The 23,780-nt window shown below is 38.6% G+C and overlaps 1 protein-coding gene across 8 annotated transcripts in view; it reads left to right on the top strand.

Moving 5' to 3' along the window:
- Positions 1-23,780, top strand: part of Fgf13 (fibroblast growth factor 13) — a 516,781-nt gene that overhangs the window by 391,035 nt on the left and 101,966 nt on the right. Inside the window, exon 1 of one of the 8 annotated variants that reach the window (NM_053428.3) lies at positions 14,589-14,740. The exons of the other annotated variants lie outside the window; for them this stretch is intronic. Within the exon in view, the coding sequence (NP_445880.1) occupies positions 14,713-14,740 (28 nt within the window). The 5' untranslated portion in view covers positions 14,589-14,712. Of the gene's footprint in view, positions 1-14,588; positions 14,741-23,780 lie in introns of those variants that run through there. 8 annotated transcript variants of the gene reach the window in all.

Here is a 23,780-nt window from a genome sequence, read left to right as displayed (position 1 = left end):
ACTCTCACATCATACACATTTCTAGGCACAGTAGGCCCAATTTACAGAAAATATCTAGCCCTTAAGTCCCCAAATGGCATGGTGTTGATAGTAGAAAAAGAGAAATTACTGATTGGTAGGTTTTCTCAAAGTGTACTGATGTAAGCCAGGTAGTTCATACTGTAATGCCAGCATTCAGTAGGAAGAAGGACAGTTGTGAGTTTGAGGCCAGCCTGGAGTATACAGTGAGTTCTAGGCCAGACTTACTATGGAATAAGAACTTGTCTTTAAAAAATGGACAAGAAATGAGAGCATGAACAAGAAAGCAAGGGAGAACAAGAGAGAATGTATTTGCTGAGATATCACAGCGGATATAAGTTCACCTGCCATGAATGCATGTTCAATGTCTATGAAATTCAGAGCATTGCAAGCATCTTGCAGGAATGCTTAGTGGCAACCACTGTACACAAAGCACAAGTGATGAGGGAGGGCAGGGAATGGGATAAAGTCAGAAGAAGTAGTTCTGAGAAAGCAGCAACCAACATGAAGTCCTATACAATATGGCCGAAGAGTCAGTGGCTCCATACATGTTCCTCCAACAACACGTGATTAGATGCCATGCAATCAGTGTCACAATAGGCATGCAGATAGCACTGCACTCATTTCCTTCAGCCCCTCCTCTTCTGTGCTTCTGTAGCAGCAATTTGCATAGGGCTGTGCTGTGTCTCTGGGATATACTGTACCATGCAGCAAATGGCCTTATTGCATTTTAGAGTCTATAAGAAAGCCTTCAAGGGAAATAGTTCATCCTGGAAGAAATTAAAGGACATGAATGAGACAGAGAAAAGGAGGCCATTCCAAACGGACTATGGAGTAGACAACAGGAGCACAAACCTAGAGCTTGAAATAGGCATGCTTGGTTATTTGACAGGGGGTCACAGGGAAGAACATGCATGAGGAGGGGGGCGAGGCTGACTTCAACACTGTAGCAAGAAGGAGGAATTTGCAAGCCAAACTGAGCAATGCAATGATGCAAAAGTACCCCAGGCAGCCTGGCTTGCAGGAAGGCTTCTCATGCCAAAAGGTTGAAACAAGGGGATTGCAATTAACTAAGAGAAAGTGGTTCTCTTTCAAAGCTTTCCCCATCCTAGCTAGAAGCATATGGCCCTGGCAAGAATCCCTGCTTTTTTTTTCCTTTTGGAGCATCCTGTATCCCCTCTTTGCTGCAAACTGTTCAGGAAGAGACACGAGAACGGCAGACAGGCTGCCTGAAGGAATAATCATTAGCCGATGCTGCCATCTCCAGGAACCTGCCTGCTAATAACCAGCATACTGTAAGCAGGCCAGCTTCAAACAGGCTATCCAGTAATGCTCTCCCTGCCCCCTCCACAGCTGCACTGGCTGAATTGGTTTATCCAGCTTGAAATTTGATTGCACAGCTGGAGGAAAGGAGAAGCTGCCCAGGGCTTGAAGAATCTGTGACTTTCAGCTGCTTTGTCTTTCCTCTGGTCTGTCAGGGACGAGTAGCACAAGTTCTATAATAAAGGAGAAGACCCTTGTGTTTGTTTACTGGTGCTACCATAATAAACTACTGGAGGCTTTTAACAGTTCTAGAGGCTAAACATAGATCAGAGTGTCAATAAGCTTGGGTTTCTCTGAGATTTCCAGGTAAACAGAGGGCAGTTAATTGTATGGCTTTTCCTTTATGTGCATGAACCCCCAATCTTTGCACATGCTGATCTCTTCTTATAACTTCAATCAAATTGTCTTAAGGCCCATCCTAATAACCCCATTTTAAATGAGTCATCTGAAAAAGACCTATCATCAAACACAATGGCATTCTAAGATACCGGAACTTAGGACGTCAACATATGAATAGGGGAAGGGCGATTAAACACAAAGTACCTCAGTGTTAACTGGATACATCTTTCTGTCTCCGAATCTTTGTCTCCACATTATTACTACATGTAGGGTAGATATGCTATGCCTGGAATGTACCAAAACATGTAACTTCCCAGAAGAAAAAACATACATAGTAGCATAAAGAAATTGTACAAAAGTTAGAATACTGTGAACCACTCTAGCATGTAGTTAGTGCTTCATTTATTTTTTATTTTATAAGACTTATTATTTAAAAAAAACTTGCAAATAAAAGCATCACAGACAAAAGTAAACCAGAGCCAAAGACTACAGAACTCAGTGAACTTCTGTACAGTTGGAACAGGCAACAGAAACAAAGCTGCAGAGCTTCATGCTGAATTCTACACTTCCATACTGAATTTATTTTATGCACTTATTAACCACCAAAATACACACACACACACACACACACACACACACACACACACACACACACACACTAGATTCCACAAAAACCATCTAGCACAAGCTTCATTTTAATCAATTAGGAAACTATTGATAGTTTGTCTCCAAACTATTGATAGTCAGCTATGGGCAAGTATGCTAGCCGCCCACATTCCCTTCTACAAACAGCAGTCTGAGGTTAGTTAACTTGGTGAAGTTACATTGAGAGGCATTCCTCTATACACTGGAAATGATAATTCCAGATAATAGAGAAGAGAGAATGCGAAAGCTGAGGTGAAGGGGAAGGAAGGTGGTGCTAGCCAGGAAATGGAAAGAAATTTAATAAGGCTTAGAGGAGGCATGAACAAATCAAGTTAATCAAGTTGACAGTGGTACTTATGTCTGCACTGGTGCCTATTATGTACTGAGAACATAACGAGATCCAAACAAACTCCCATATTTCACACAGCCCACTTTTTAATGGATATTACATACATATTAATTATGTATACCTCATCCACTTTCCTGGATTCTTTTCTCCAATTTTAAGCAGAATATCAGCATTTACATATATTAAGCGTACTCCCTGACTAGAAAAAACACAAGTAAATGAACTTCTGTCGAATAGTCACTTGTAGGCCTGCATAGTAGTAATCTATTGCTAACACTGTAAATATTAATAAAGTTGATTGACTAGGACGTCATTTCATGGTTTGATCAGAAGCTTTTGTGCTTTGTGAGTTGCAGGTGCTAAGAACAGAAATTCATTTCTGTGTTAGCAACAAGTCCTCCTTTTCTTCCTCTTCTTCCACAAGGTTCAATTGCTATGTATTAGCTCCCTAGAGAGGAGGGAGACACACAGATAGTTCAGAAAAGCAGACTATTCTGACATGAAAGCACCATTTGAAGGCTAGGAGTATCTGATAGAGTTTTAATCTGTAAGAAAGCTATAACAATTATAGATGTACTTTATTTTTTTAATTATGTGTATATGCAGATGTACCAGTGGAGGCCAGAGGTGTCAGATGCCCCTAGAGCTGTATTCCTGGCAGTTGTGAGCCACCTGATGTTGCAGCTAGGAACTAAACTCTGGTCTTGTACAAAGAGTACTGGATGCTCTTACCCACTGAACCACCTGTGCAGCCCTGGTTGCTGTTTTTTGATGGACAAAACTATTCTCGTTAACTGGGTATGTTGTCAGCCAGGTCATACCCAAGCCTATTACATCCCTGAGATTGGATGTCACCTTAATCTAAGCCATTTCATGAAAGAGAAATTTCTATTCGTAGACATTAGTCTTAAATTCCAACAGTGTCCATATTTGGCCACAGAAATAGAATGCTTGGTGGGATTATAGAATTCATGTACCCAACTCAAATGTCCCAGGAGCTTTATAGTTTGGCATTGTTTATTTTTGACTGAATTCAGCTCTTGAAACTCATGCATACAAATAAGCACTCTTTTGATAAACAGATATGCCCTGACGGCTTGCGCTCTACAAATCCAACGTATCAAAATGGAGAAGTACTTCCTGACTGTGCAACCATTTCCCCAACATAAGAAATCCTCACGCATTTGCTATAACTGTATTCTTATCTGATAATTGAAACTAAGTCATTGACGGTGCCTACCTTCTCCCGCAAGCGGCTGTTCAGCTTTCATTGTTACAAATACATGAAAGAAAGAACTTAAAGGAGGTAGAATTTGGACTCCTGAGTTCAGAGGTTTCAGTCCATGGCTGGCTGGCTTCATTACTCTCAGCCAGAAGTGAGGCAGAGTCTCAAGGCAGAAGAGGCATGGTGGAACAGAACTGCTCACCACATGCTAATCAGTAGGCAGAAAGGGAGAGGCAGGGAGGGGACAAAAAACAATGTATTCTCCCCAGGGTATCTCTCCTGTTACCTACTTCCTCTAAGTAGCCCTCATCTGCTACCTTTCATTTCCCAGTGATGTCATATTATTGAGCCATCAGTAGACTAAGTCATGCATCAGTTGAGACGCCCCTTTATCCAGTCACATCTAGAAATGCCCTCAGGGATACATGCAGACGTTTGCCTTTACTAATCTTCTTGGCATCAGTCAATCGGATCAAGTTACCAATTGAGATAAGCTATCATGTGGGCTAAGTCACAGTAAGGGGAAAAAAGAAAAGAAAGCCTTCCAGCATTTAGCTTTTAAAAATAACAAAATTTCAAAACATGCTGACGCAAAAATTGGATCCAGTTTTAATTTCCTTAGAGCCTAAAACTATGCATGGGATCCAGTGTCCTTTCAGCCAGTGACTGAATAGCAGGATTAGCTCCATAAACACAGTAGTGCTTACGAAATATAGGAAAAATGAAGAAACCTATAATATGGTCAGTTACCTAAATACATATTTCACATTTTAAGATTCTTTTCATGTTTCAGCTTATAAAACAATCATCAATAAAAATGAGTTATGGAAGGTGCTGATTCAAACATAGATACCTCTGACTTTTCTTGACAGTGAGAAATAGCCTCAAAGGATAAATGTCTGGAAAATAAATTGTTCACAAAAATATATTTCAGATTAAACCCATGGTCTATGCTTTGCTCAAAACAATACTAAAGATTTGTGTGCTTCCAGGCAGTGTGAGGTGGAAAGGCTTAGCTTCAGGCATTCGGGGACATAGACAGCCTTGGTGAGGTTACTGTGAGGTTACTGGTACTTAGATCTTGTTCAGTCTGTTCTTGGGAAGTCCCATTTGCAGAATGATTCATCATGCCTGAGCACCTATACGTGACCATGCACATTTATGCAAATGTATATATCTAATATCTTACATTTGAATTATTTACATTGTCAGTATGCACAAGCATACATATTTAAATTAAGTAACAAACATAAATATGCATGAACTTGCAGTATGCTCTTCTTAATGTCTAATTGTCTCGGGGCTCATGTGAGAATGGAGACAACTTTCTTCTAACATGAACCATCATAGGTGATCAGTAATACGCATTGCATTACTAAATTGTTTCCCTTCTAGGTTTATCCACTAGCTAAGTAAACTGCAACCATGTCTATACTCTGATCCCTTTTGTCACTTGTCAAATAAATAAAAACATAAATGACATCTGCACCAGGAGTGGTAACAATGATTTCCAGAATGTTGGTAATGGTAATGAGGATAACCTTTATTTGCTGAGTCATCTCACTGACCCCGCACAGTGATCTCTATACGTGTGCCTATCACCATCCTTCTCATCTCGCTGTACCCATTCTTGCTAGAGAGCATCCCATCCATCCATGTCCCCTACCACCAAGTTTTGCAATTACCATCATCTCATCACTATAGAACCTGTCCTTCTAGTCTTCTTCCCTCTTCTTTATTTTAGATCATGGTCACTGCCATGCCATATACACATATCCAATACTAACTTTGTGTATATATATATATCTGTGCATGTGTGTGCCGCCCAGACACAAAGTAATTAGTTTTTAGGTATCTGAGCCGCTTATGGTAGCACACACTTTTAATCTGAAGGGAGCAGATTCAGGCAGATCTACATAGTGAGTTCGAGGACAGCTAAAGCTACATGGTGAGACCCGACCTAAAAAGGCCTATAGTGCTTACCTGCTAGTCACTTCCTAATTCTACTCAAGTTTATTTCCTTTAGCTGTACTAAGAGAAAAGTGGGGAAATGTACTCTGCAGTGCTCTGTTGGGATGGATGATAACACCTATGCCATCCAGTTGTTCGTTCAGAAGTCTTAGACTACTTTCTGAAGCCTCGTTCTCGCTTCTGGCTCCATATTGAGTTCTTTACTAACTTCTTCAATAATACCTATGTATTAGATTGGTAGCCCCTTGCATTTTTCAGTCACTGTCTCAATGTCTTCAGTTAGGCTATCACCATTGTTCTGTGGACAGATGACAGCCTCAAATGTCTTTCTTCCTCTAGTCTTAACATCTGTAACCACCCACTACACTGCATTTCATGCTGCAGCCAGTGAGGCCTTTTTGAAATGCTCATAATATCAGGTGTCTTCCTATCTCCAAACCCTGCATTCAGTACTCTCAAGTGCCTTTGTTGGCCAGGGACACATAGAAGATCCAACCACTAGCAACTTGCATAGCAAAATCTTTCATGTCATCCTTGGCATTCTGAGTTTCATTCATTCCTAAAGTGTCAGATTGCCTTAAGCCTGAATGTCTTGGATTTAGCCCCTGGAATCTTCTCAGACAATGCAGTCTATACTCTTCTAAGTTGCTGTGACTAAAGAAAGCAAGACATCAGAACTCAAATCCAAATACCTGCTCTGTGATGGGCATCTCTAATTGTGATAAGGCTCGGTTTGGTAGTCTTCCTCTATGATGAATACATAGGGGCTAACCTCTGTCAATAACCTTGTACACACAAACGAATGTGTTGTTCTCTTCCTCCTGAGAGGTAAGAGGCCATTGGTGCAAAGGTTTTTTATAATTCCTTTAGATTGTGCCTGTTTAGGTAACAGTTACTCTTCTCCTCGGTTATCTCCTGATCTTTTATCACACTTCAGTCTCCGGAATGCCTTCCCTGAGTCCAACCTCTAACTCAAGTTCATTACTGAGTTATATGCCCAGCCCTGTCCTGTAACAGAGAACCCTGTCCTAGACTTGAGTTCTTTTCCTTCCCTTCCCTTCCCTTCCCTTCCCTTCCCTTCCCTTCCCTTCCCTTTCCTTCCCTTCCCTTCCCTTCCCTTCCCTTCCCTTTCCTTTCCTTTCCTTGTCCCAAAGCCCAGAATACAATTAAGGCCCAGAATCCCAATTTCTAGGGTAAATAGACTGCTTTAAAAACAAAAGAAAAGACCTGAGTTTTGCCATTTTTGATACCAGGTATCAAGAAATTGCCCCAGTGTTAATCGCCCCCCTACGCACACAGCCTTGTACTTCTTGCACATGACTTTCCATTTCCCACAATGCCCAGTGCGTTGACTTGCATTTCATCTTGACTGGGACACCTTCCTCTATCTAGCTGTCCTTGTATTGTGAGGCTTGTTTCCAGGTTCCTTGCTCTATGGTGAGTGCTGGCAGTTTCACAGACTGGTCATTGAGGACTGTGAGACCTTGGCTTATTTCCAATGCCTTGGCCTCTGCCTTTATCGAGAGGAAAACACAGATGAAATCACTAGATACTTTCAAATAGAAGCCCAGGCTAGAGTATTCTGGGGAATGCATTTAGGGTGTATATACCAGACATCTTACAAAGCTGGCCGGGAAGAGGAAAACGGAAGAAATTAATGCTTATCAAGTGCTTAATAAGTACAGGTACTATAGTAGGTGTTTAGCAAATATCACAACATTTTGCTAACATATTTATTTCACAGGGAAGGAAACTGAAGTAAAAAATATAGAAATAGGTTCAGGGAAGCACAGAGAATGAGAAACAGAGCCCAAAACTAAGTCTATATTGTATGGTTGTGGACACCACGTTGTTCACCATTTTGCCACATGCTGGGTCTACCTAAAGGGTAGATCTCTCCTACACTGTATTCTCCACCTAAACTACCACAGATAGCAGCTCCCTGACATTCCCCTAACCCAAGAGCCAACCAAGCCTTTGTGAAAATTGCTCTATATGTAACAGAACCAGGTTCCCCAAGAGTGTTGCTAGACAGTATTTCAGGCTTTGGTAGGGTGTTTTGATTGTTTGTTTGTTTGTTTGTTTGTTTGTCTTTGGAGACAGGGTCTCACTATATTGTTCTAACTGTCCTGAAACTCACTGTTTGAGCCTTCTAAATGTTGGATTTATACATATACTACATACTTGTCCTATCTGTTTCCTATCTCCCTTCTTACCCCACTTTGGCACAATTATCCATACTGCAGCCCAAGTAGCTTTTCTGAAAATAGTTTGATCCTTTTATGGAGTAAAATTAAATTGTCTTTAGTGGAAACTCGTTTAGAGTTGTCAAACTCGTTGAACCAACTTACTACATTTCCCGCTGCCACTGCTATTGTCTACACGATCAGTTTATTGGAGATTAGGGGCTCATAGACTGTCTTCTTATGCAGAAAGAGGCTCTTAGCAAAACGACCCATCTTTTCATGATGCATGTTCAAGAAATGCTTTTCATGTTTGCAAATCTGAGCTATAGAGATGATTATTCCATTGGACTAATGTCACCAATTAGCTTGCTTGTGTTTCTTAAACATTGTTGGAAAGGACTTAGCCTCCAACTGAAATATAGTTTTTGTCCACTAGGGGATGCTATAAACACAGAAAGAAGCCATTCTGGATTAATTTGTTCTTTATGGAAAAAATAAGGAATTGGAGAAATCAAGTTAACTTTTTTATCTTTCCTATACTACATGCTATTGTGGAAGGAAGGAATCTCTTCCATTATTCTCAGTAAATATATATGTCTCAGAACAATCCTTACTGCATGCGCATTTTATAAACACATGTAGGAGCATGTGCGCGCACACACACACACCTAACTAGCATGTTTATAAGATCCAAGCATCTGGTACAAAGACATATGATTTGGAATGTGTCTGGAATCAATTTCTTAACAAATTTTGACATATTTTGTCATGGGTGAAACCCCGTGGAAAAATTCATTATTCATTCAATATATTGTTTTTATTTTTTCCTCTGCCAGAATGTTTGAGAAGACTCCTCAGGGCATCAGAGGCAGGACGTTAGTCAGCTCTTTATACTTGGAGGCACTGATACTAGCTGCAGACACTACCTCATACCAATTTTCTAAAACAGAAAGGAGCACAGTAGGAGCACAGTGAACAAAGCCAGTGTTTATGGGAGTTGGACATGGTGAAACCACTGATTTAGATAAATCCAAACATGTCTGCAACATGTCATGTCCTGTTTCATTCTTCAGTGTATATACCTTGTTTTCTCAGATTCTGGATATTTTAAAGATATTTTAAAACTATGTTCATTTCTATTTTTCTGTATGTAGACCTCAGGCCTTGTAAATCTGTATATTTTCCATATATATATAATCAACTCAACAAATTTCCTAGTATAAGGAGTCAGTTAATGTCTGTGGGCTGCTTGCTTATTGATCTGTTTTCAAAAAAAAATGCTGCCAAAATTTCAGAAAGGATAATGGTGAGATTACAGAGGAGATAGTGAATGGGCAAAAACTGACTAAGGGTATGAACTGACTCCCTTCCATTGACTGTTCAAAAGGTGCCAGTTACTGCAGTAAGAACTTCATAGTCATTTAATTGCATAATTGTTCAATGAAAAAATTATTGTTACTCAAATCTTACCACCATGTGTGTGCATGTGTGTGTGAGAGTGAGTGTGTGTCTGTGTGTGTATGTGTGTGTGTGAGTGTGTGTGTATGTGTGTGTGTGTTTGAGTGTGTGTATGTGTGTGTGTGAGTGTGTGTATGTGTGTGTGTGAGTGTGTGTATGTGTGTGTGTTTGTGTGTGTGAGTGTGTGTGTGTGTGTGTGTGTGAAATACAAACAGATGTTGTTTTTAGACTCACACAAGGCAGCACTGGTGACTTCCCTATCTCAGGGTGTTACCAGTGCTGATTGCACTTGAACGGTGGGCAGAAAAGCCAGCGGGACATTATTGAAGTAATCACCTATGTTTACAAGAAACAGAGTATCTCCCTGCTTACTGACTTTAAGAAAAAATACAAGGGAGTTGCAGATCCTGGTAGCTAATAACAAGAAGGCATCTGATGTGACTGGGTAGGCCATTCTGAGCAGGATGCCTCTTCTCCCTGGAACACCTTAGTATTGTAGAAAATAAGTGACTTTTTTTTATAACCAATGGTTCCAAATTAGATTTACTGCAGACCACATTACGGAGGATGTGAAACAGTCATTGAAACTCTGGGTTGGAAGAAGCTTTCAGAGGTAGACAGCTTAACTTCAAAACCACCTTCAAAAACTTTAACTGCCTTCCAGCCAGGTGCTGGCTTTGTGACCTAAAACAAGGACTTCATATTTGTCAGCTGTAAGCTAAAGTTTACTCACGTGCAAAGAAAGAAGTCAAACAAGCAAAGAAGCAAAGAAAAATTTAAAATGAAACTTGGTATAACTATATAATCAGGACAAAATGAAAGGTTTTGTTTGTATTTGGGTACGTTTTGTTTTTAAAATAAGCTTCTCCTTTAAAAACTATATTTATATTTTGAATCGACTGCTTTCTAAAGTGATTTTAGACACAAAGCAAACATTATCATAAAGTTCACAGAGTTCACATACACACCCTATCCCGTGTATGCACCCCCAAACAATATTCTGTGCCAGATTGACACATCTTTCTTATAGTAGTGAGTCTACATGGACATACCACTATCATTCAAAACCCCAGTTTGTATTAGGTTCACTCTTGGTGTTCTTAAAGCTTTGATGGACATATAATAACTGTAGGTACCTTTATAGCATTATACAGGATGGTTTGACTGAAAATTTTCTTCTGAGCTCCACCTATTTATCCAAGTCCTGGCGAATGCTGACTTTTTAAAGTTGTATTCATAGTATTGCCTTTTCTAGGCTGTCATGTAGTTGGAATCACACAGAATATACCCCAACAGGATTGGCATTTCTTTACCTAGTTGTAACTGTTTAAATTTCTTCCATGTCTTATCGGTCGTAGCTTGTTAGCTTGACTCTTGCTAACATTTTCTGGATTGCTGGTTTGTTTATATGCTCGCCTACTGAAGGACATGTGGTTCAACACCAAAGTTAGCTGTTATAAGAATCTTATAAACATCCAGGAGTGTGGTTATGTAGATATTGGGTTTCAGTTCCTTGATACCCAGTGCTTTTAAATAGAAAATGTATCTGACCTTAGTTTTATAAGTTTCTCCCTCTGCTTAAGACTTTCTTGGGTAAAAGCAGTGGAGATGCTCAGTTTGCAGCAAAATGTTCTTATTAATCAACTTAGAGCTGGGGAAAGCAAAGCAAGTAGACATTGTGCTACAAATTTGTTTACGTAAGCTTCGGAAGACATTTCCAAACAATTAAACTATCAAGGGGACCTGAAGACACAGCTTTACATTTTAATTCGAGATGATTAAATCTCAGGCATTATTGCCTTTGATGTGTCTGGGCTTGAAGAAGAGGGCAGAGTATTGATTGGGGCCTCCAGGAAGGCAGGAAGCTTACTTATGCTGCTTGACCACAGAGAAATGGAAGCATGACAGTCTGCAACCTTTTGGATTAAAGGCCACTCGGCAGAGTTAACTAGATTTGTCAGCTTCTGTTTAGTTAGACTCTGCCTGAAGGGACAGATGATGTATTGTAACTTTGGAGAGGTATTATAGGTTTATAGGCAAGGAGGGGAACGTGGGGTGAGGGAGGAAAATAAGTTAGGGAGGGCAGAAGAGAGGGAGGGAGAGAAAAACCATTAGAGAAGATGAGTGACACAGCACAGAGTCCTGACTCCCACTGACGGTTGGAATGAAAATTGTCATATGCGGTCACAGCCCACATCAGTCAATGCAGAACTGGATAGCCTGTAAGTATGTATATCCCTTGGGCATAGTAGCCACACGGCTTCAGGATTCTAGTATCCTCACCACTGAGGATAGCACTGTTCTCTATTGATCTGATGTACTCACAGGTGCCCATCACATTGCACAGGATCCATGCTTTCTGTCTGCTCACAGTCCATTAAAAAGAGGGATCATGTAAACAGTTGAAAACAATCAAGCTTCATACTAGAAGGATAGAGCCTTAAGTTGGGTACATTGTTACAAAAGAGGCCTTAATCAATTTTAAAAAGTGAAAAGAGGCTCCCAGAAAAAAACATCTTCCTAAAGAAGGTTGAAAGATTAGTATGTAGAAAAGAGAAGAATTTGGGTGAGGTAATAGATGTATGGAAGAACCTTAATAACTCAGAAAATCCTGATAGGCATTGTAACACTGGAGGTGGTCTCCTGTACCAAAACCCAGCTCAGCCTCAACCTGCCTTCTAGGAACTTTCTAAAGTGGGGGCTTATAAAATAAAATTAATAAAGAAATTGAAAAACACGCTTACATAGATAAAGAATACCAAGTGGACACTCTGTTGCTTAGAAGCCATGGTACCTTAATGCATGACTGTTGGAGAACAGGGCATATGTGTCCAAAGATGAAAATATTTTTACAAAAATTGACAAGTCTTGTAATTTTTTGTAATCTGGTGGCTTTCCTCCATATACACAGAGAGTATCTAATTAGAAGATTAGGAGAACAGGTCAATGCAGAATACATGCGGTAGGTACATGGTGCATCAGGTGGGCAGGAGAGAGGCCTAGAAGTTGAGTTGTGGGCATCTAGAGAGGAGCAAGAACACACTAGTGACTGGAAAAGGAGGGAGAGAGCAACCTAAGTAGATTTTCCCTGTCTTGCTATTTGGCTCTAGGTCAGCCCTGCCCTCATTTGTTTATTCAGACTTCAAGTGACTGAATTGCTCGTATCCCTGAGGACCCCTTCCATAGTTCACTGGTCTGTGCAGACCCTGCACAGAAGCATAGCTGAAAGACTGGATCTCTTGCTTAGACCTGATAAGACCACTCAGATGGCGATGACTTAATTTCGCCCCGTGGGAAGTGCCTTTTGAAAAGAGCTCTCAAAGTGGCCAAGAGATGCTGCCTCCATATTAGGATTTTCTATTTTTGTTTGAAGGAAGTTGGCATCTCTCCTGTGTAAAGAGTTCACTAAAGACTAAATTCTTCCATTAGCCCATTTGGTTTGCCATCAGGAATCTGCACATACAACTATGTTCCTGGTGGTCTGAGCATAATCTAGGCTGTCTAGTCCGAGAACAATCAGTGGGCAACCATGGCCCCTTCGGAAGCTCCCCATGTCTCTAACTTTTCAAGCAGAACTGCTTAGTAAACGATTCTCATAAGGCATGCAACTGGCTGTAAACGGCAGTCTGCTGCAAAGCAAAAACATGGGGCTCCTTGTTCAAAGACTATTAATGGATTTCTAAACAAAGACAGGAAAGTAATAAACTAAGTGTGAGGCCCTTCCCAGAGCACTGCTCTATGAAGCCATGCAGGCTAAGCATCTAGGAAGTCAGTATTGCCTCTCAAGGAATAGCTCTTCTGCCCATTTGGGTTTGAAGAGATCCTGATGTTCAAGTCTTCAGGCTGTGGATAGCTAGTGGGGAGTAGGGGAGGGTTGATATGAGAGCAGAACAAATTTGCTCCATCCTCTGCCTCCTGCTGAAATCCCATCCCCATAGCTAACCCAATTCTGCTTGAGGCTGGCTCCCTCTGGGAGGGGCTCACAATTGCAGCTGTTGCTACTGCACTCTTAGTGTTGGATGGAAAGTGGAAGCAGTGAGAGCTCAAGGCAATTTTGATTATGCAGCGAAGCTTAAGGAAAAATCTGTAAGTTCATGGAATGCTTTTGAATATACATAATCTTCCTTTCCATATAGCCGTGAAAATGGGTGATGGGCTCCATAAATATAGCTCCCTGTGGGTGTCAGTAATTCTTCAATATTCATTGATAGTGACAATATTCAGAACTTGAGACAGATTTCCTTTCTTTCTGACTCAAGGGAAGTTTTCCCAGAGCCACACAGAAGGAGAATCCAATCTGTTCAATAGAAAAGACTCATTTTCTCCCGGAATAACTTAAATTTCCATTCACATTTGCATTTTTAACCAAAATAGTGGATCTCCTATCAAGCAAAATTTAAAAAAGGATGGTGATTTCATTTATGGTCTTGCCTTTCCTTAAAATTGTGATTTTTATACTAAGAGGTTTGAGTGCTTCTGTACTTTCTATGTTGAATCTTATTACATTGGACTGAAAGCTTTGTCTTACGCTGCTAATTGTTTCTGTAAATTTTTAACAAAGGACTTTGATATGAAAATGTTTTGTTTTAGGCAAAAAAGTGAAAGTCAAGATGGAATTTCAACCTTTTACACATAGTGTTCAGAAGCCTGAGCAACTGTAATTCTTGCAAATGTTTTGCTTGTAGCATTTTCTATTCATCAATAATTCAATTTCAAAATAAAAGACCCATTTCTACATCCCAAAAGCTATTGGGGAGCCTTCAGAATACAGTATTTCTGACCTTAGGAGAGGCATCTACCAAATGAGGTAGCATACTTCCAAAAGCTCTGCTGATGTGCTGAAGGATCATGTTACAGACCATTTTTCGTAATTCTAGAAGGCAAAATAAAATTTTATGCTTGGAAATAATAAGTTTAAGCAAATAGTATGGGCCAAGCTTATAACTGCGTCCAAGCATTGGTCTGATTACTGCCAGAACGATACTGCTACACGATGAATCATTAATGATCTGTGAGAGTCATAATGGTCTGTCACTAATGCCCATTAATGATCTCTCTATACCGCGAGTACGAGCTTGATGCTTCTGGCCAGTACCTTGGAGAATACTTTAGATATGCCTTAAACTTTCTCTGATCTCTCTGTGTCTGCTTCAAATGTAGACAGCAATTGTCTGGGTAGGACCATCTTATAAAGAAGCATGGCTTTGTTAAGGAAGTCGTATTCAGGTAAGAATTTAAACAATGTATTTTGAAGGATGTAGATTTAAAAGATAATCCTAGGCATTGATGTCTTTGTGGAAATTAACAAATGCTGGGTGAATCTTTCTGTGAAAATCTCTCTCTCTCTCTCTCTCTCTCTCTCTCTCTCTCTCTCTCTCTCTCTCTTGATGGGATGCTTGGCTGTACATCTAGACTCAGGGAAAAGAATTTGTTTTGTTTCTTCAAGGAAAATTTTGAGATATTGCTGTTAAAAATTAGTGTGTATATTTGATGGTTGGAAGCTGTGGTATATCTGGTAAATGGTACTGTGCTGATTCAAGAGAGTTCCTACTTCTAAACTTGCATTAACTCTCCTTACACATCGTCGCAAGGGTTAAGTTGACTTGATGTAGAAAGACAGGAGAATAAGTCATTGTCATTAGCTTTAAGCCTATTTTTCTCTTAGCGACAGGAAATAAAGAGGTGACACACAGCTAGGGAAAGGAGAGCACACTCTGGCAATAATTCTGAGAATCCTATTAGATGTATCTTCAGGGAAATCACAGAAGATAGGCAGTCCATAATGCCACAAGGAATCTGGGAGAGGATGTGTTTGTTCCTCCATGGCGGCCAGGGACACGCTGCAGTCAGCCAATGGAACCAACGCCCATGAGCCTCCAGCATATGGAAAAACAAGTGCAAAAGAGAAGGTCACCGGAACCAGTGGCCGCTTTCAAGGCTCTTTGAAAATAGCAAAGCAGGGTTTCTTTTAGAGGGTTCAAATTGCTCCAATGGCTAATTTTTGATGGGAAAATTTAACACATAGCTGTATGAAAAACATGACATCATTTCTCGGAACATTTTTGTTTTCTTTTTCAGTCTTCTTATAATCTGAATAAAGAAGCTTCATCAGGCAAGATATTTCATTCAAGCTCTTTTCACTTTCCTTATCATTGAACTTTATCCAGCAAATGTAAACCTCTCTAAGTGTTTTAGATTGCTAGAACATTTCGTTCAGATGAGTGATGGCTCATTGTGGTATTTTTGTTTCTTCTAAATCAATCCCTGTTGCCAAACTTCTGAGCAGCATGGATACATTCGTGTGATTAATTGAGATTGGCATGGTTCTTTAAAAGTACATATGAAGATCTGCTATATTACTTGGGGTGGTCCTAGAGCAACCCCAAATGAAGGTTTGGATAAATCTTCCATGTTACATGCATCCCATGAAAAGGAGAAAGGGCTGACTTGAAAGGCTACATCGGCCAAAACAAGAATAATGATAAGGATCATCCAAAAATTTGTGACATGTGTTTACTATTTAAAAGCTAATATTTATAGTCTATGTCTCAGATGAACCCATTATAGTTTACACTTAATGGATAGGGACAGACAAACTGCTAATGATTCCTAAAGGACCACAGACTCTATGTATGCCAGCTTCAAATATAGCCTATATAGCTGAAAAGTTTATATTTATCACTGTGCTTGAGAAACATTCTCTGCTGAGTAAGGTCTGTGACACAAGTAATTCTTACCAATCAATTATTAGACTGACATGTGCAACTATCAATTGGAAATGGCTACATTGCCATCTAAGCTGTTGGGATAGATTCAAGCACAAACTAATTCTATGTAACAAAGATTGATTGATGAAATGTTAGAAATAGACGTGCGCATTTTGGTAGATGTATATTCATGGATAACCTAGCTCCGGTCCAGAAAGGATCGGTGCGACAGTGACTTATTTGCTTCAGGTGTTCCTTTTTGAAAAGAATATGAAAAGTACCTGAGGTGACAGGAGAATGTCACTCAGTTCATGGTAGCACAGTGAAAATGAGAGCAGGACAAAGACTTATGTAATCAAAGACCAGCAAATCCCAAGAAAGATGAGGTAGTTTATTTCTTTGCCTTCAGATAGGAAAACACTTCAATGCTCATGTACAGGGGAAACTGGCCGAGCCATCACATCAACAAGCTCTCTAAGGAACTCACTTGAACAGCTCTCCAGGCAAGAACATTCACCCTAAGTCCCCCCTGCTGCTTTCCAGTTCAGTCTGATGCCTCTTTGGCCCTTACATATGCTAAATAACTGAGTATAGCTGTGCTCTGTATAACCTTCCATAGCATAGAAGTCCTCATGATCTTATACAAGCAACCCAAGATTTTTTTTGTTGTTGTTGTTTTGTTTTGTTTGGTGTTTTTATCCTGCACATTGTTTTGTTTGTCTATTTGTTTCTGGTTGATAGATAGGATCTTACGTAATGCAGTCTGGCCTTGAATTTGCCTTTCAATGTCTCCTCCTATTTTCCTAACCTGCCAAGTACTGGGATTGTAGGCATATATGAGCACATAGTCATTGCTCTATACTTCCTTATTTTAGCATACTATGTTTTAACAGGGCCATTTGCTTCTTTAGAGGCTAGTTTTCTTTGCCTTGCAGCGTTCTGCTTATCCATGACTACTTCCCTAGTTTCTAAAGGTCCCTTTCAGTTGTTTTCTGTTTGTGACTTCTATTTGCTGACAATTATTATTCCTGCCCAATAATCCAAATATATAGACTTAGAATTTTCAAAATACAAAACACATGAGGGCAATTTTCGCTCTCTTAGGGAACTTTAAGAAACACAATTTAAAAATAATTATCTTACCTATACTTACTTGTGAATAATGAAGTTATTAAGTTATTTTTTGTTTTGTTATTATTATGTGAATGTATGTTTATGATATGTATAAATATACAAGAGCCACGACAGTCATCTGGAAGCCAGAAGACAACTTTGTAGGGTAGATTTTCTTCTTCCACCTTTCCACAAATTCTGGGGATTGAACTCAAGTCATCAAACTTTTACAAGAAGTTGCCAAAAAGATTTTTGCATTTATCTGCCATGCTCTCTTTCTAGCCAAAGTTATAATGTTTTAATCAACAATTCTCAGCCCATTTTACATATGATACAAAGGGGGAACATAAGCTATCCACTCACTCCAAACATTGGGTACTGCTTGAAAGTGCCATCTTATAATATTGCAGTTCTTACTGCTGGCCTATAACTTGTATATATAGTGTTTGTTGGCTCATTTTTCAGTGAGTATTTACGATGGCTAGAGAGAACACTGAAAACCTCAATATATTTCTCTGAAATTATTAAACAATGTGTTGATCTTAATTGCCAGCACCACAAATGCCCTTGCTGCTTCCTAGCTTTAGTGGTAGCCCATGTTTGTCATTCAGAGGAAATGTGCCCTCTTCTGTTGAAGGTGCTGAAAGGCTCCAGGGACGCTGTCTTAGGAGAGAAAATGAATACTCTGTGCTTTTTCCTCCCAGCAATGTTACTGGTTGGCAATATAAGTATGTCTTGTTGCATACAATAACATTGTTTCCAAAAAGTTATAGGCAAATTGAGTTGGCATTGAAACCAACCTGGGGTTTGTGGTGAGAAAAGAACACATTTTAACAAGTTTGTTTTGTTAATATTTAATTAGCTACTATCTGATTTGACAAAAAATAGTGTTGCCTTCCAACATGGAAATTACAAAACAAAACAAAAGAAAACAAAACAAAAAACAGCCAAACCAAAACTACCAAAAGGGACTTGTAACTTAACAGTTTGCAAGTTTCTTTCTGTGTAGGAGGCCTTGGCTTCCTGTGAATAATTCCTTTCCTTCACAACTTGCCTGCCCAGCTGAACTGTCCTAATAACCAAGACTTCTTCAGCTCTGACTTGATTTGCACCTCCAAAACCTCCAGTTTTTGAAGTGAATGGCAAAGGACATCTATAGATTTCCACACTTCTGCATATGTATTTAACTAACGTATGCATATTCTTTCTGAGCCCAAGGCTCAATGTGTTTCCCATGCCAATTTGCTATATCTATATACAGGCGCATTGTCCTAATTTAGTACTTCCCAGTATGCTCCATGCTCTACTTTGTTCTTAGAGAACTGAGTTAGGATTCAGGACTTTCTCATGGCTCAAGAAGGTTGCTATAACTCGGACATATACCAGCCTCCAGAGGACTTGCCATTGAAAATGTATAGTACAACTCTTTCTTTGGTGATATGCATACATTTTCTTCATAAATACCAAATATAGCAATATTCTCTATAAGAAACATAGTTCACTATACCTAAAACATTTGTAGTTTGGGGTCTGAAGAAATGTCTCAGTGGTAAAGAGTGTGTACTGCTCTTGCATACAAATAAAAACTGAGGTTGATTCCTAGTATCCACAACAGACTCTAGCTTCATGAGATTTGATGTCCTCTTCTGGCCTCCATGGGTACCTACATTAACATCCCCTTATCAACACACAGCATGCATATACATGATTTAAAAATAAAATAAATATTTTTAAAAAAGCAGATCATAGCTCTATTGGGACAAAACTACATTGATGAGGAAGAACACATTTTAGCCATCATCCTAATGTAAATCAAATAACATCTCCAAATTCTGCATTCATCATGTCCTTCCTTATAGAAAACTCTTTTCTGTTTTTACTTTCATTGCCAAGTTAGAATTAGAGAGGATTGACTTTTTTTTCTGTAAGCAAAACCCATAACACTGTCTCAACATAAATTTCTAGTGCTACCTTCTTTTTTTTTTATTTGTATGAGTTCTCTGTAGCTGTCTTCAAACACACCAGAAGAGGGCATCAGATCTCATCATTACAGATGGCTGTGAGCCACCATGTGGTTGCTTGGAATTGAACTCAGAACCTCTGGAAGAGCAGTCAGTGCTCTTAACCACCGAGCCATCTCTCCAGCCCCCTCGTGCTACCTTCTTGATCTTCAAGAATTACTATTTCAGCTACCTAGTCTGTTTGAATCAAGAGGAACGTGTTCATTTCATTAATGTGTACTCCATGTAGTATCCTAACTATGATGTACTGAGATACGAGAAAGGTGGCACAATGCAAGGGTCATAACCCCATTTTCTGGGAAGGCTCAGTCTGGCTTTGAGGCTATCTTATATTAAACACATCTTGAAGAGGGTTGCAATGACAATTCAAAACCAAATATCAATCAGAATTAAGATAAATACCTTTTCTTACCTAGATCTGGGGTGGCTTCACTGATATGCTAATTATTAATGTGTTAAAACATTTATAGTCAGGGTGTTACTATGTTGAAAAAAACATACTTGAGTAAAGGACATAAATATTTCTGACTTTTGTATATATCTTTCTAGATGCCAGTCCCTTCCTCACAGCTAAATGCGGTTTCTCTCCTCCTTAGAACTCAAAAAATACTTTCTGGTCAAACTAGCTGTAAGCCATCTATTCTATTTATTCTATTTATTCTATTCTGTAAGCCTCGTATTGCATTACTAGCACACTTATTTTTATCACTCGATTATAAAATCTAGGGAAGAAGAGCCCATAGTCAACACCTTTAATTTTTTATTGTATTTACTTATTCGTGTGTATGTTTGGGAGTGTATAAGCAGGGGCACACGTGCCATATCATGCATATGGAGATCAGAGGGTAGCTTGTAGGGGTTGGCCCTTTCCGTCTACCATATCAGTGGTGGGGATTGATCTCGGGTCATCAGGCTTGATAGTCAGCACCTTTATCTTCCCTCTGAGCCATCTTGCTGGCCCAGTCCTCTTTTATTTATCTCACTAATAAATAGAACTAAAATAATAATGATAGTAACTAGAAATATTATATATGTCAGAAAACCTTTATTGAATCCTGATAATCGCTTGACTTCATAACTTCATCATTGATATTTAGAAGTTTACTAAGATAATCTGAAACATATCTTATTGCCTTTACTATTTCTAGCCAGGAACACAATTCAAATCTTTACAGGATCTCATATCAAGCTTTAGCCAAGTGTGTACAAATTGTGAGAACTACTGTGCCTTCTTTTGTGAATTCACCAAAGAGATACTAAGAACTTACTATGTTTCAGGCACAAAGGCTGGGCATAAAATACAGAATAAAATATAGCTAATATAGGCTAGAAGCAACATAAGGACCTTTGGATCTCATTCCCACAGGTTGTACCAAAATTAGTTCTCTGCTACATGCAATCAGAGTAGACTTAAGAATAAGGAACCATATTCTGATTTTTCTCCTCAATAATATTTCTTTTTAAAAATATGTGAGCCACTTGCTCTTAGTATTTTCTTTGCGTTTCTTTATTAAGGGAAGGAAGTATGGATAAATACCAGAATGGGTAGACTGGGAGACTGTTAATTAAGCTCAACTACCTGCCCAGCCTTAATACTATACAGATGTAACTAATTCTAAAAACTCTGCAAGATAGAATACTAGATCATACAGAGCAAGTTGGGGCTCAGAGAAGTTAAATAAATGAGCCAAATTGAATATGAATGAACCCAAAAGTCAGTCTTTAAAATGGGCTGATATAATGTTATACTTTCTCAGATACAGTAGATCTGGGGCATTTTGATTCTTTGATTAGTTGTTACAATTCTGATGGAAAGATCTTTACATGATCAAAATTCCACTGTAAGAGGGTCATAGTATTTGATTATGTCCATCGTCTGCAGAATTTCTATATGATAAAAGTCCATATTCTGGGCTGAAAATAATGCATCACAGCTGTGGCCAAATTATATCATGTACCATCAATATCCTCTGTAAAAAGTGGTTAAGGTTGGAGACTCCATACTGAACTTGTTGGAACTCAGAGATCTATGTTTAATACATACTCCACCAGCCACTGATACAGGAAGAATGACTGTCTACCTCACTAACAATTTACTGTGTATAGTCCTCTCTACTAATGCTACTTTTATCAGTGTTCATGGTTCTTCTCTTACCTGCCTCACTCAGCCCCACAGAAGTGAAGCACAAAGTAGTCTTTAAAGTTGCTTTGGTATTTGTGTATATTACATGTACACAGATGTTAAGTGGAGAGTTTCATGCATTGGAAAAAAGGCATATAAGTGCACCATTCCATTCTCTAGAGATATAAGATTTCCCTCACTCTAGAAAGTAGTTTACTTTGCTAGTGAAATACCTTTTGCAGTCCACAGTTGCTATAACCAGGAAAAACACCCAACTTATTTCTATCACCATAGGCTAGTTTTATCTATCGTAGAAATTTATGTACATGGAAACATTACACTATATGCTCTTGCTTGTATCTGGGTTCTTCTACTCATGATACTTTTGAAATTCAGTCATGTTTCTGTGCATGTGAGTAACACAACATTTTATTGCACTGTACTCTTCCACTGCAGGAACATGACAGTTTGCAGATTCATATAGTCAGGACCATCGAGTTAATTTCCCACATAGGACTTTAATGAGGAAAGCTTCTGCAAACATTTTTAGAGCAGGTTTCTTTGGAGAAATGTTTTGTTTGTCGTTGGTTTATAATGCTGGTATAAATTGAACTTAAATAACTGCCTAGCATCTTCTAAAAATGGGTACACTATTTTACACTCCCACCAGTGTTGGAGGAGAGTTCTGGTTGCTCACAAAATCAACACATTTTATGATCTTTCATGGTACTCCTTTTGCGTGAAGACCATAGCCTTACATTAAGGTTTAAATTCGCATATGCTCAATAACTAATGCTATAGACATTTAAATGTCTAATTTTGACTGTTTTGAGAGAACTATCTGCTCAAGTTTTTTTCCAATTTTTGTGATTCACATGCTCAAGTAGCCCCTCATTGTCCTTTAGATATTTTTGTCATCACTTTTATTTTTAATAATAATTGTATAATGGTAGTTTTTTATTAATAGCTTCTTTATATTTCCTGATATATAAATTTTTATTAATGTTTTCAAAGAATTCACTTTGACCTTGGTAATTATTTCCATTTCCTTTCTATCACTGAATTACTTTATAATTTGTATTACTTCTTCCTTCTTATTTGGGGTTCAGTTCATTCTTTTTTTTCTATATGCTTGAAACAAAGCCTATGTAATTTCCTCTACTACTTTTTTCCTAAGGAAAAACATTTACATGCATAATTTTCTTTTTCAGGAATGCTTTAAATTCACTTCATTTTTGAAATATAATGTTCATTAAATATCATTCTAATCAAAGCCTTTTTCAACTTCCTCTTTGAATATTTGTTTTACTTGTTTACATTTAGAATGCTTGATTTCCAATTTCGAAGCCTATATAGTCTGTTAACAGTCCTGACCCAGAATCTAGGTTTTATATTTTTATAGTTAGTCTCATATGTTGTCTCACATAAGCCTTAGGAATTTATTTATATTTATGCCATATTTCTGTTGTGTAGTTTACTTAGTGAAATATTCAATTTTCATTTGTTCAAAGTGTTACTTTAGCCACTTTAGTCTTGAAAATGTATTTACTTTCACATTTGAAGAAAGTTTTGTTTTGCTATCTTTGTAATATAGGTTTGACATATTCTCTTTCTTTCAGAATTTTACAAACAAGATGTTCTATAATCTTCTGTGGTTCCTTATATCTATGAGATGGTCCACAGCCATCTGACAGGTATTGCACTGTACATAGTATTTTGTGTTGTTTCTAGATACTCTCAAGGCTTCACTTCTGTGTTTTGCAGTTTGGCTCTGAACATCTACTTCTCTCATTGCTATGTCTTTTCCTAATCCATTCTGATAATCATTCCCCAAGAGTTTTAGATAAATACTAATAAATATTGTCCTTTGATTTTAGAAATACTCTGGGCCATTTTCCCTTCATGTATATCTGCTATTTCCTTCTCTTCCTCTCCTCTTCCTGGACTGTATTTAGTGTTGGCTAAGCGCTTTGTCGTTGCCTCAGAGATATTACACACCATTATAAACTTTCACTGTTTCATTTTACTTTGTTAGTTTTTGTATACTTTTAGGCTGTACATAGCTGAAAAGAGATTCCTTTCCCTGTACATTCAGTCCTCTGATTGGTCCTTAAAGATATTCAGTATCTCTTATGGCCTACATTTCCCTACTAGCATTTTCCCATTTTTCTATATATAGTTTCTTCTCATTGCAGAAATTATTTTTTTTTCAACCAAACTTGTTACTATTTAAAATCGCCTAAGACCAATTCTACATACTCTGTCTTTAATAATCTTTTCTGTAATGTTTTTCTGACTGCTAT

Source organism: Rattus norvegicus, chromosome X (assembly GCF_021556685.1).
Source record: "Rattus norvegicus strain SHRSP/BbbUtx chromosome X, alternate assembly SHRSP_T2T, whole genome shotgun sequence".
Taxonomy (NCBI): domain Eukaryota; kingdom Metazoa; phylum Chordata; class Mammalia; order Rodentia; family Muridae; genus Rattus; species Rattus norvegicus.
This window is presented reverse-complemented; position numbering and strand designations above follow the sequence as displayed.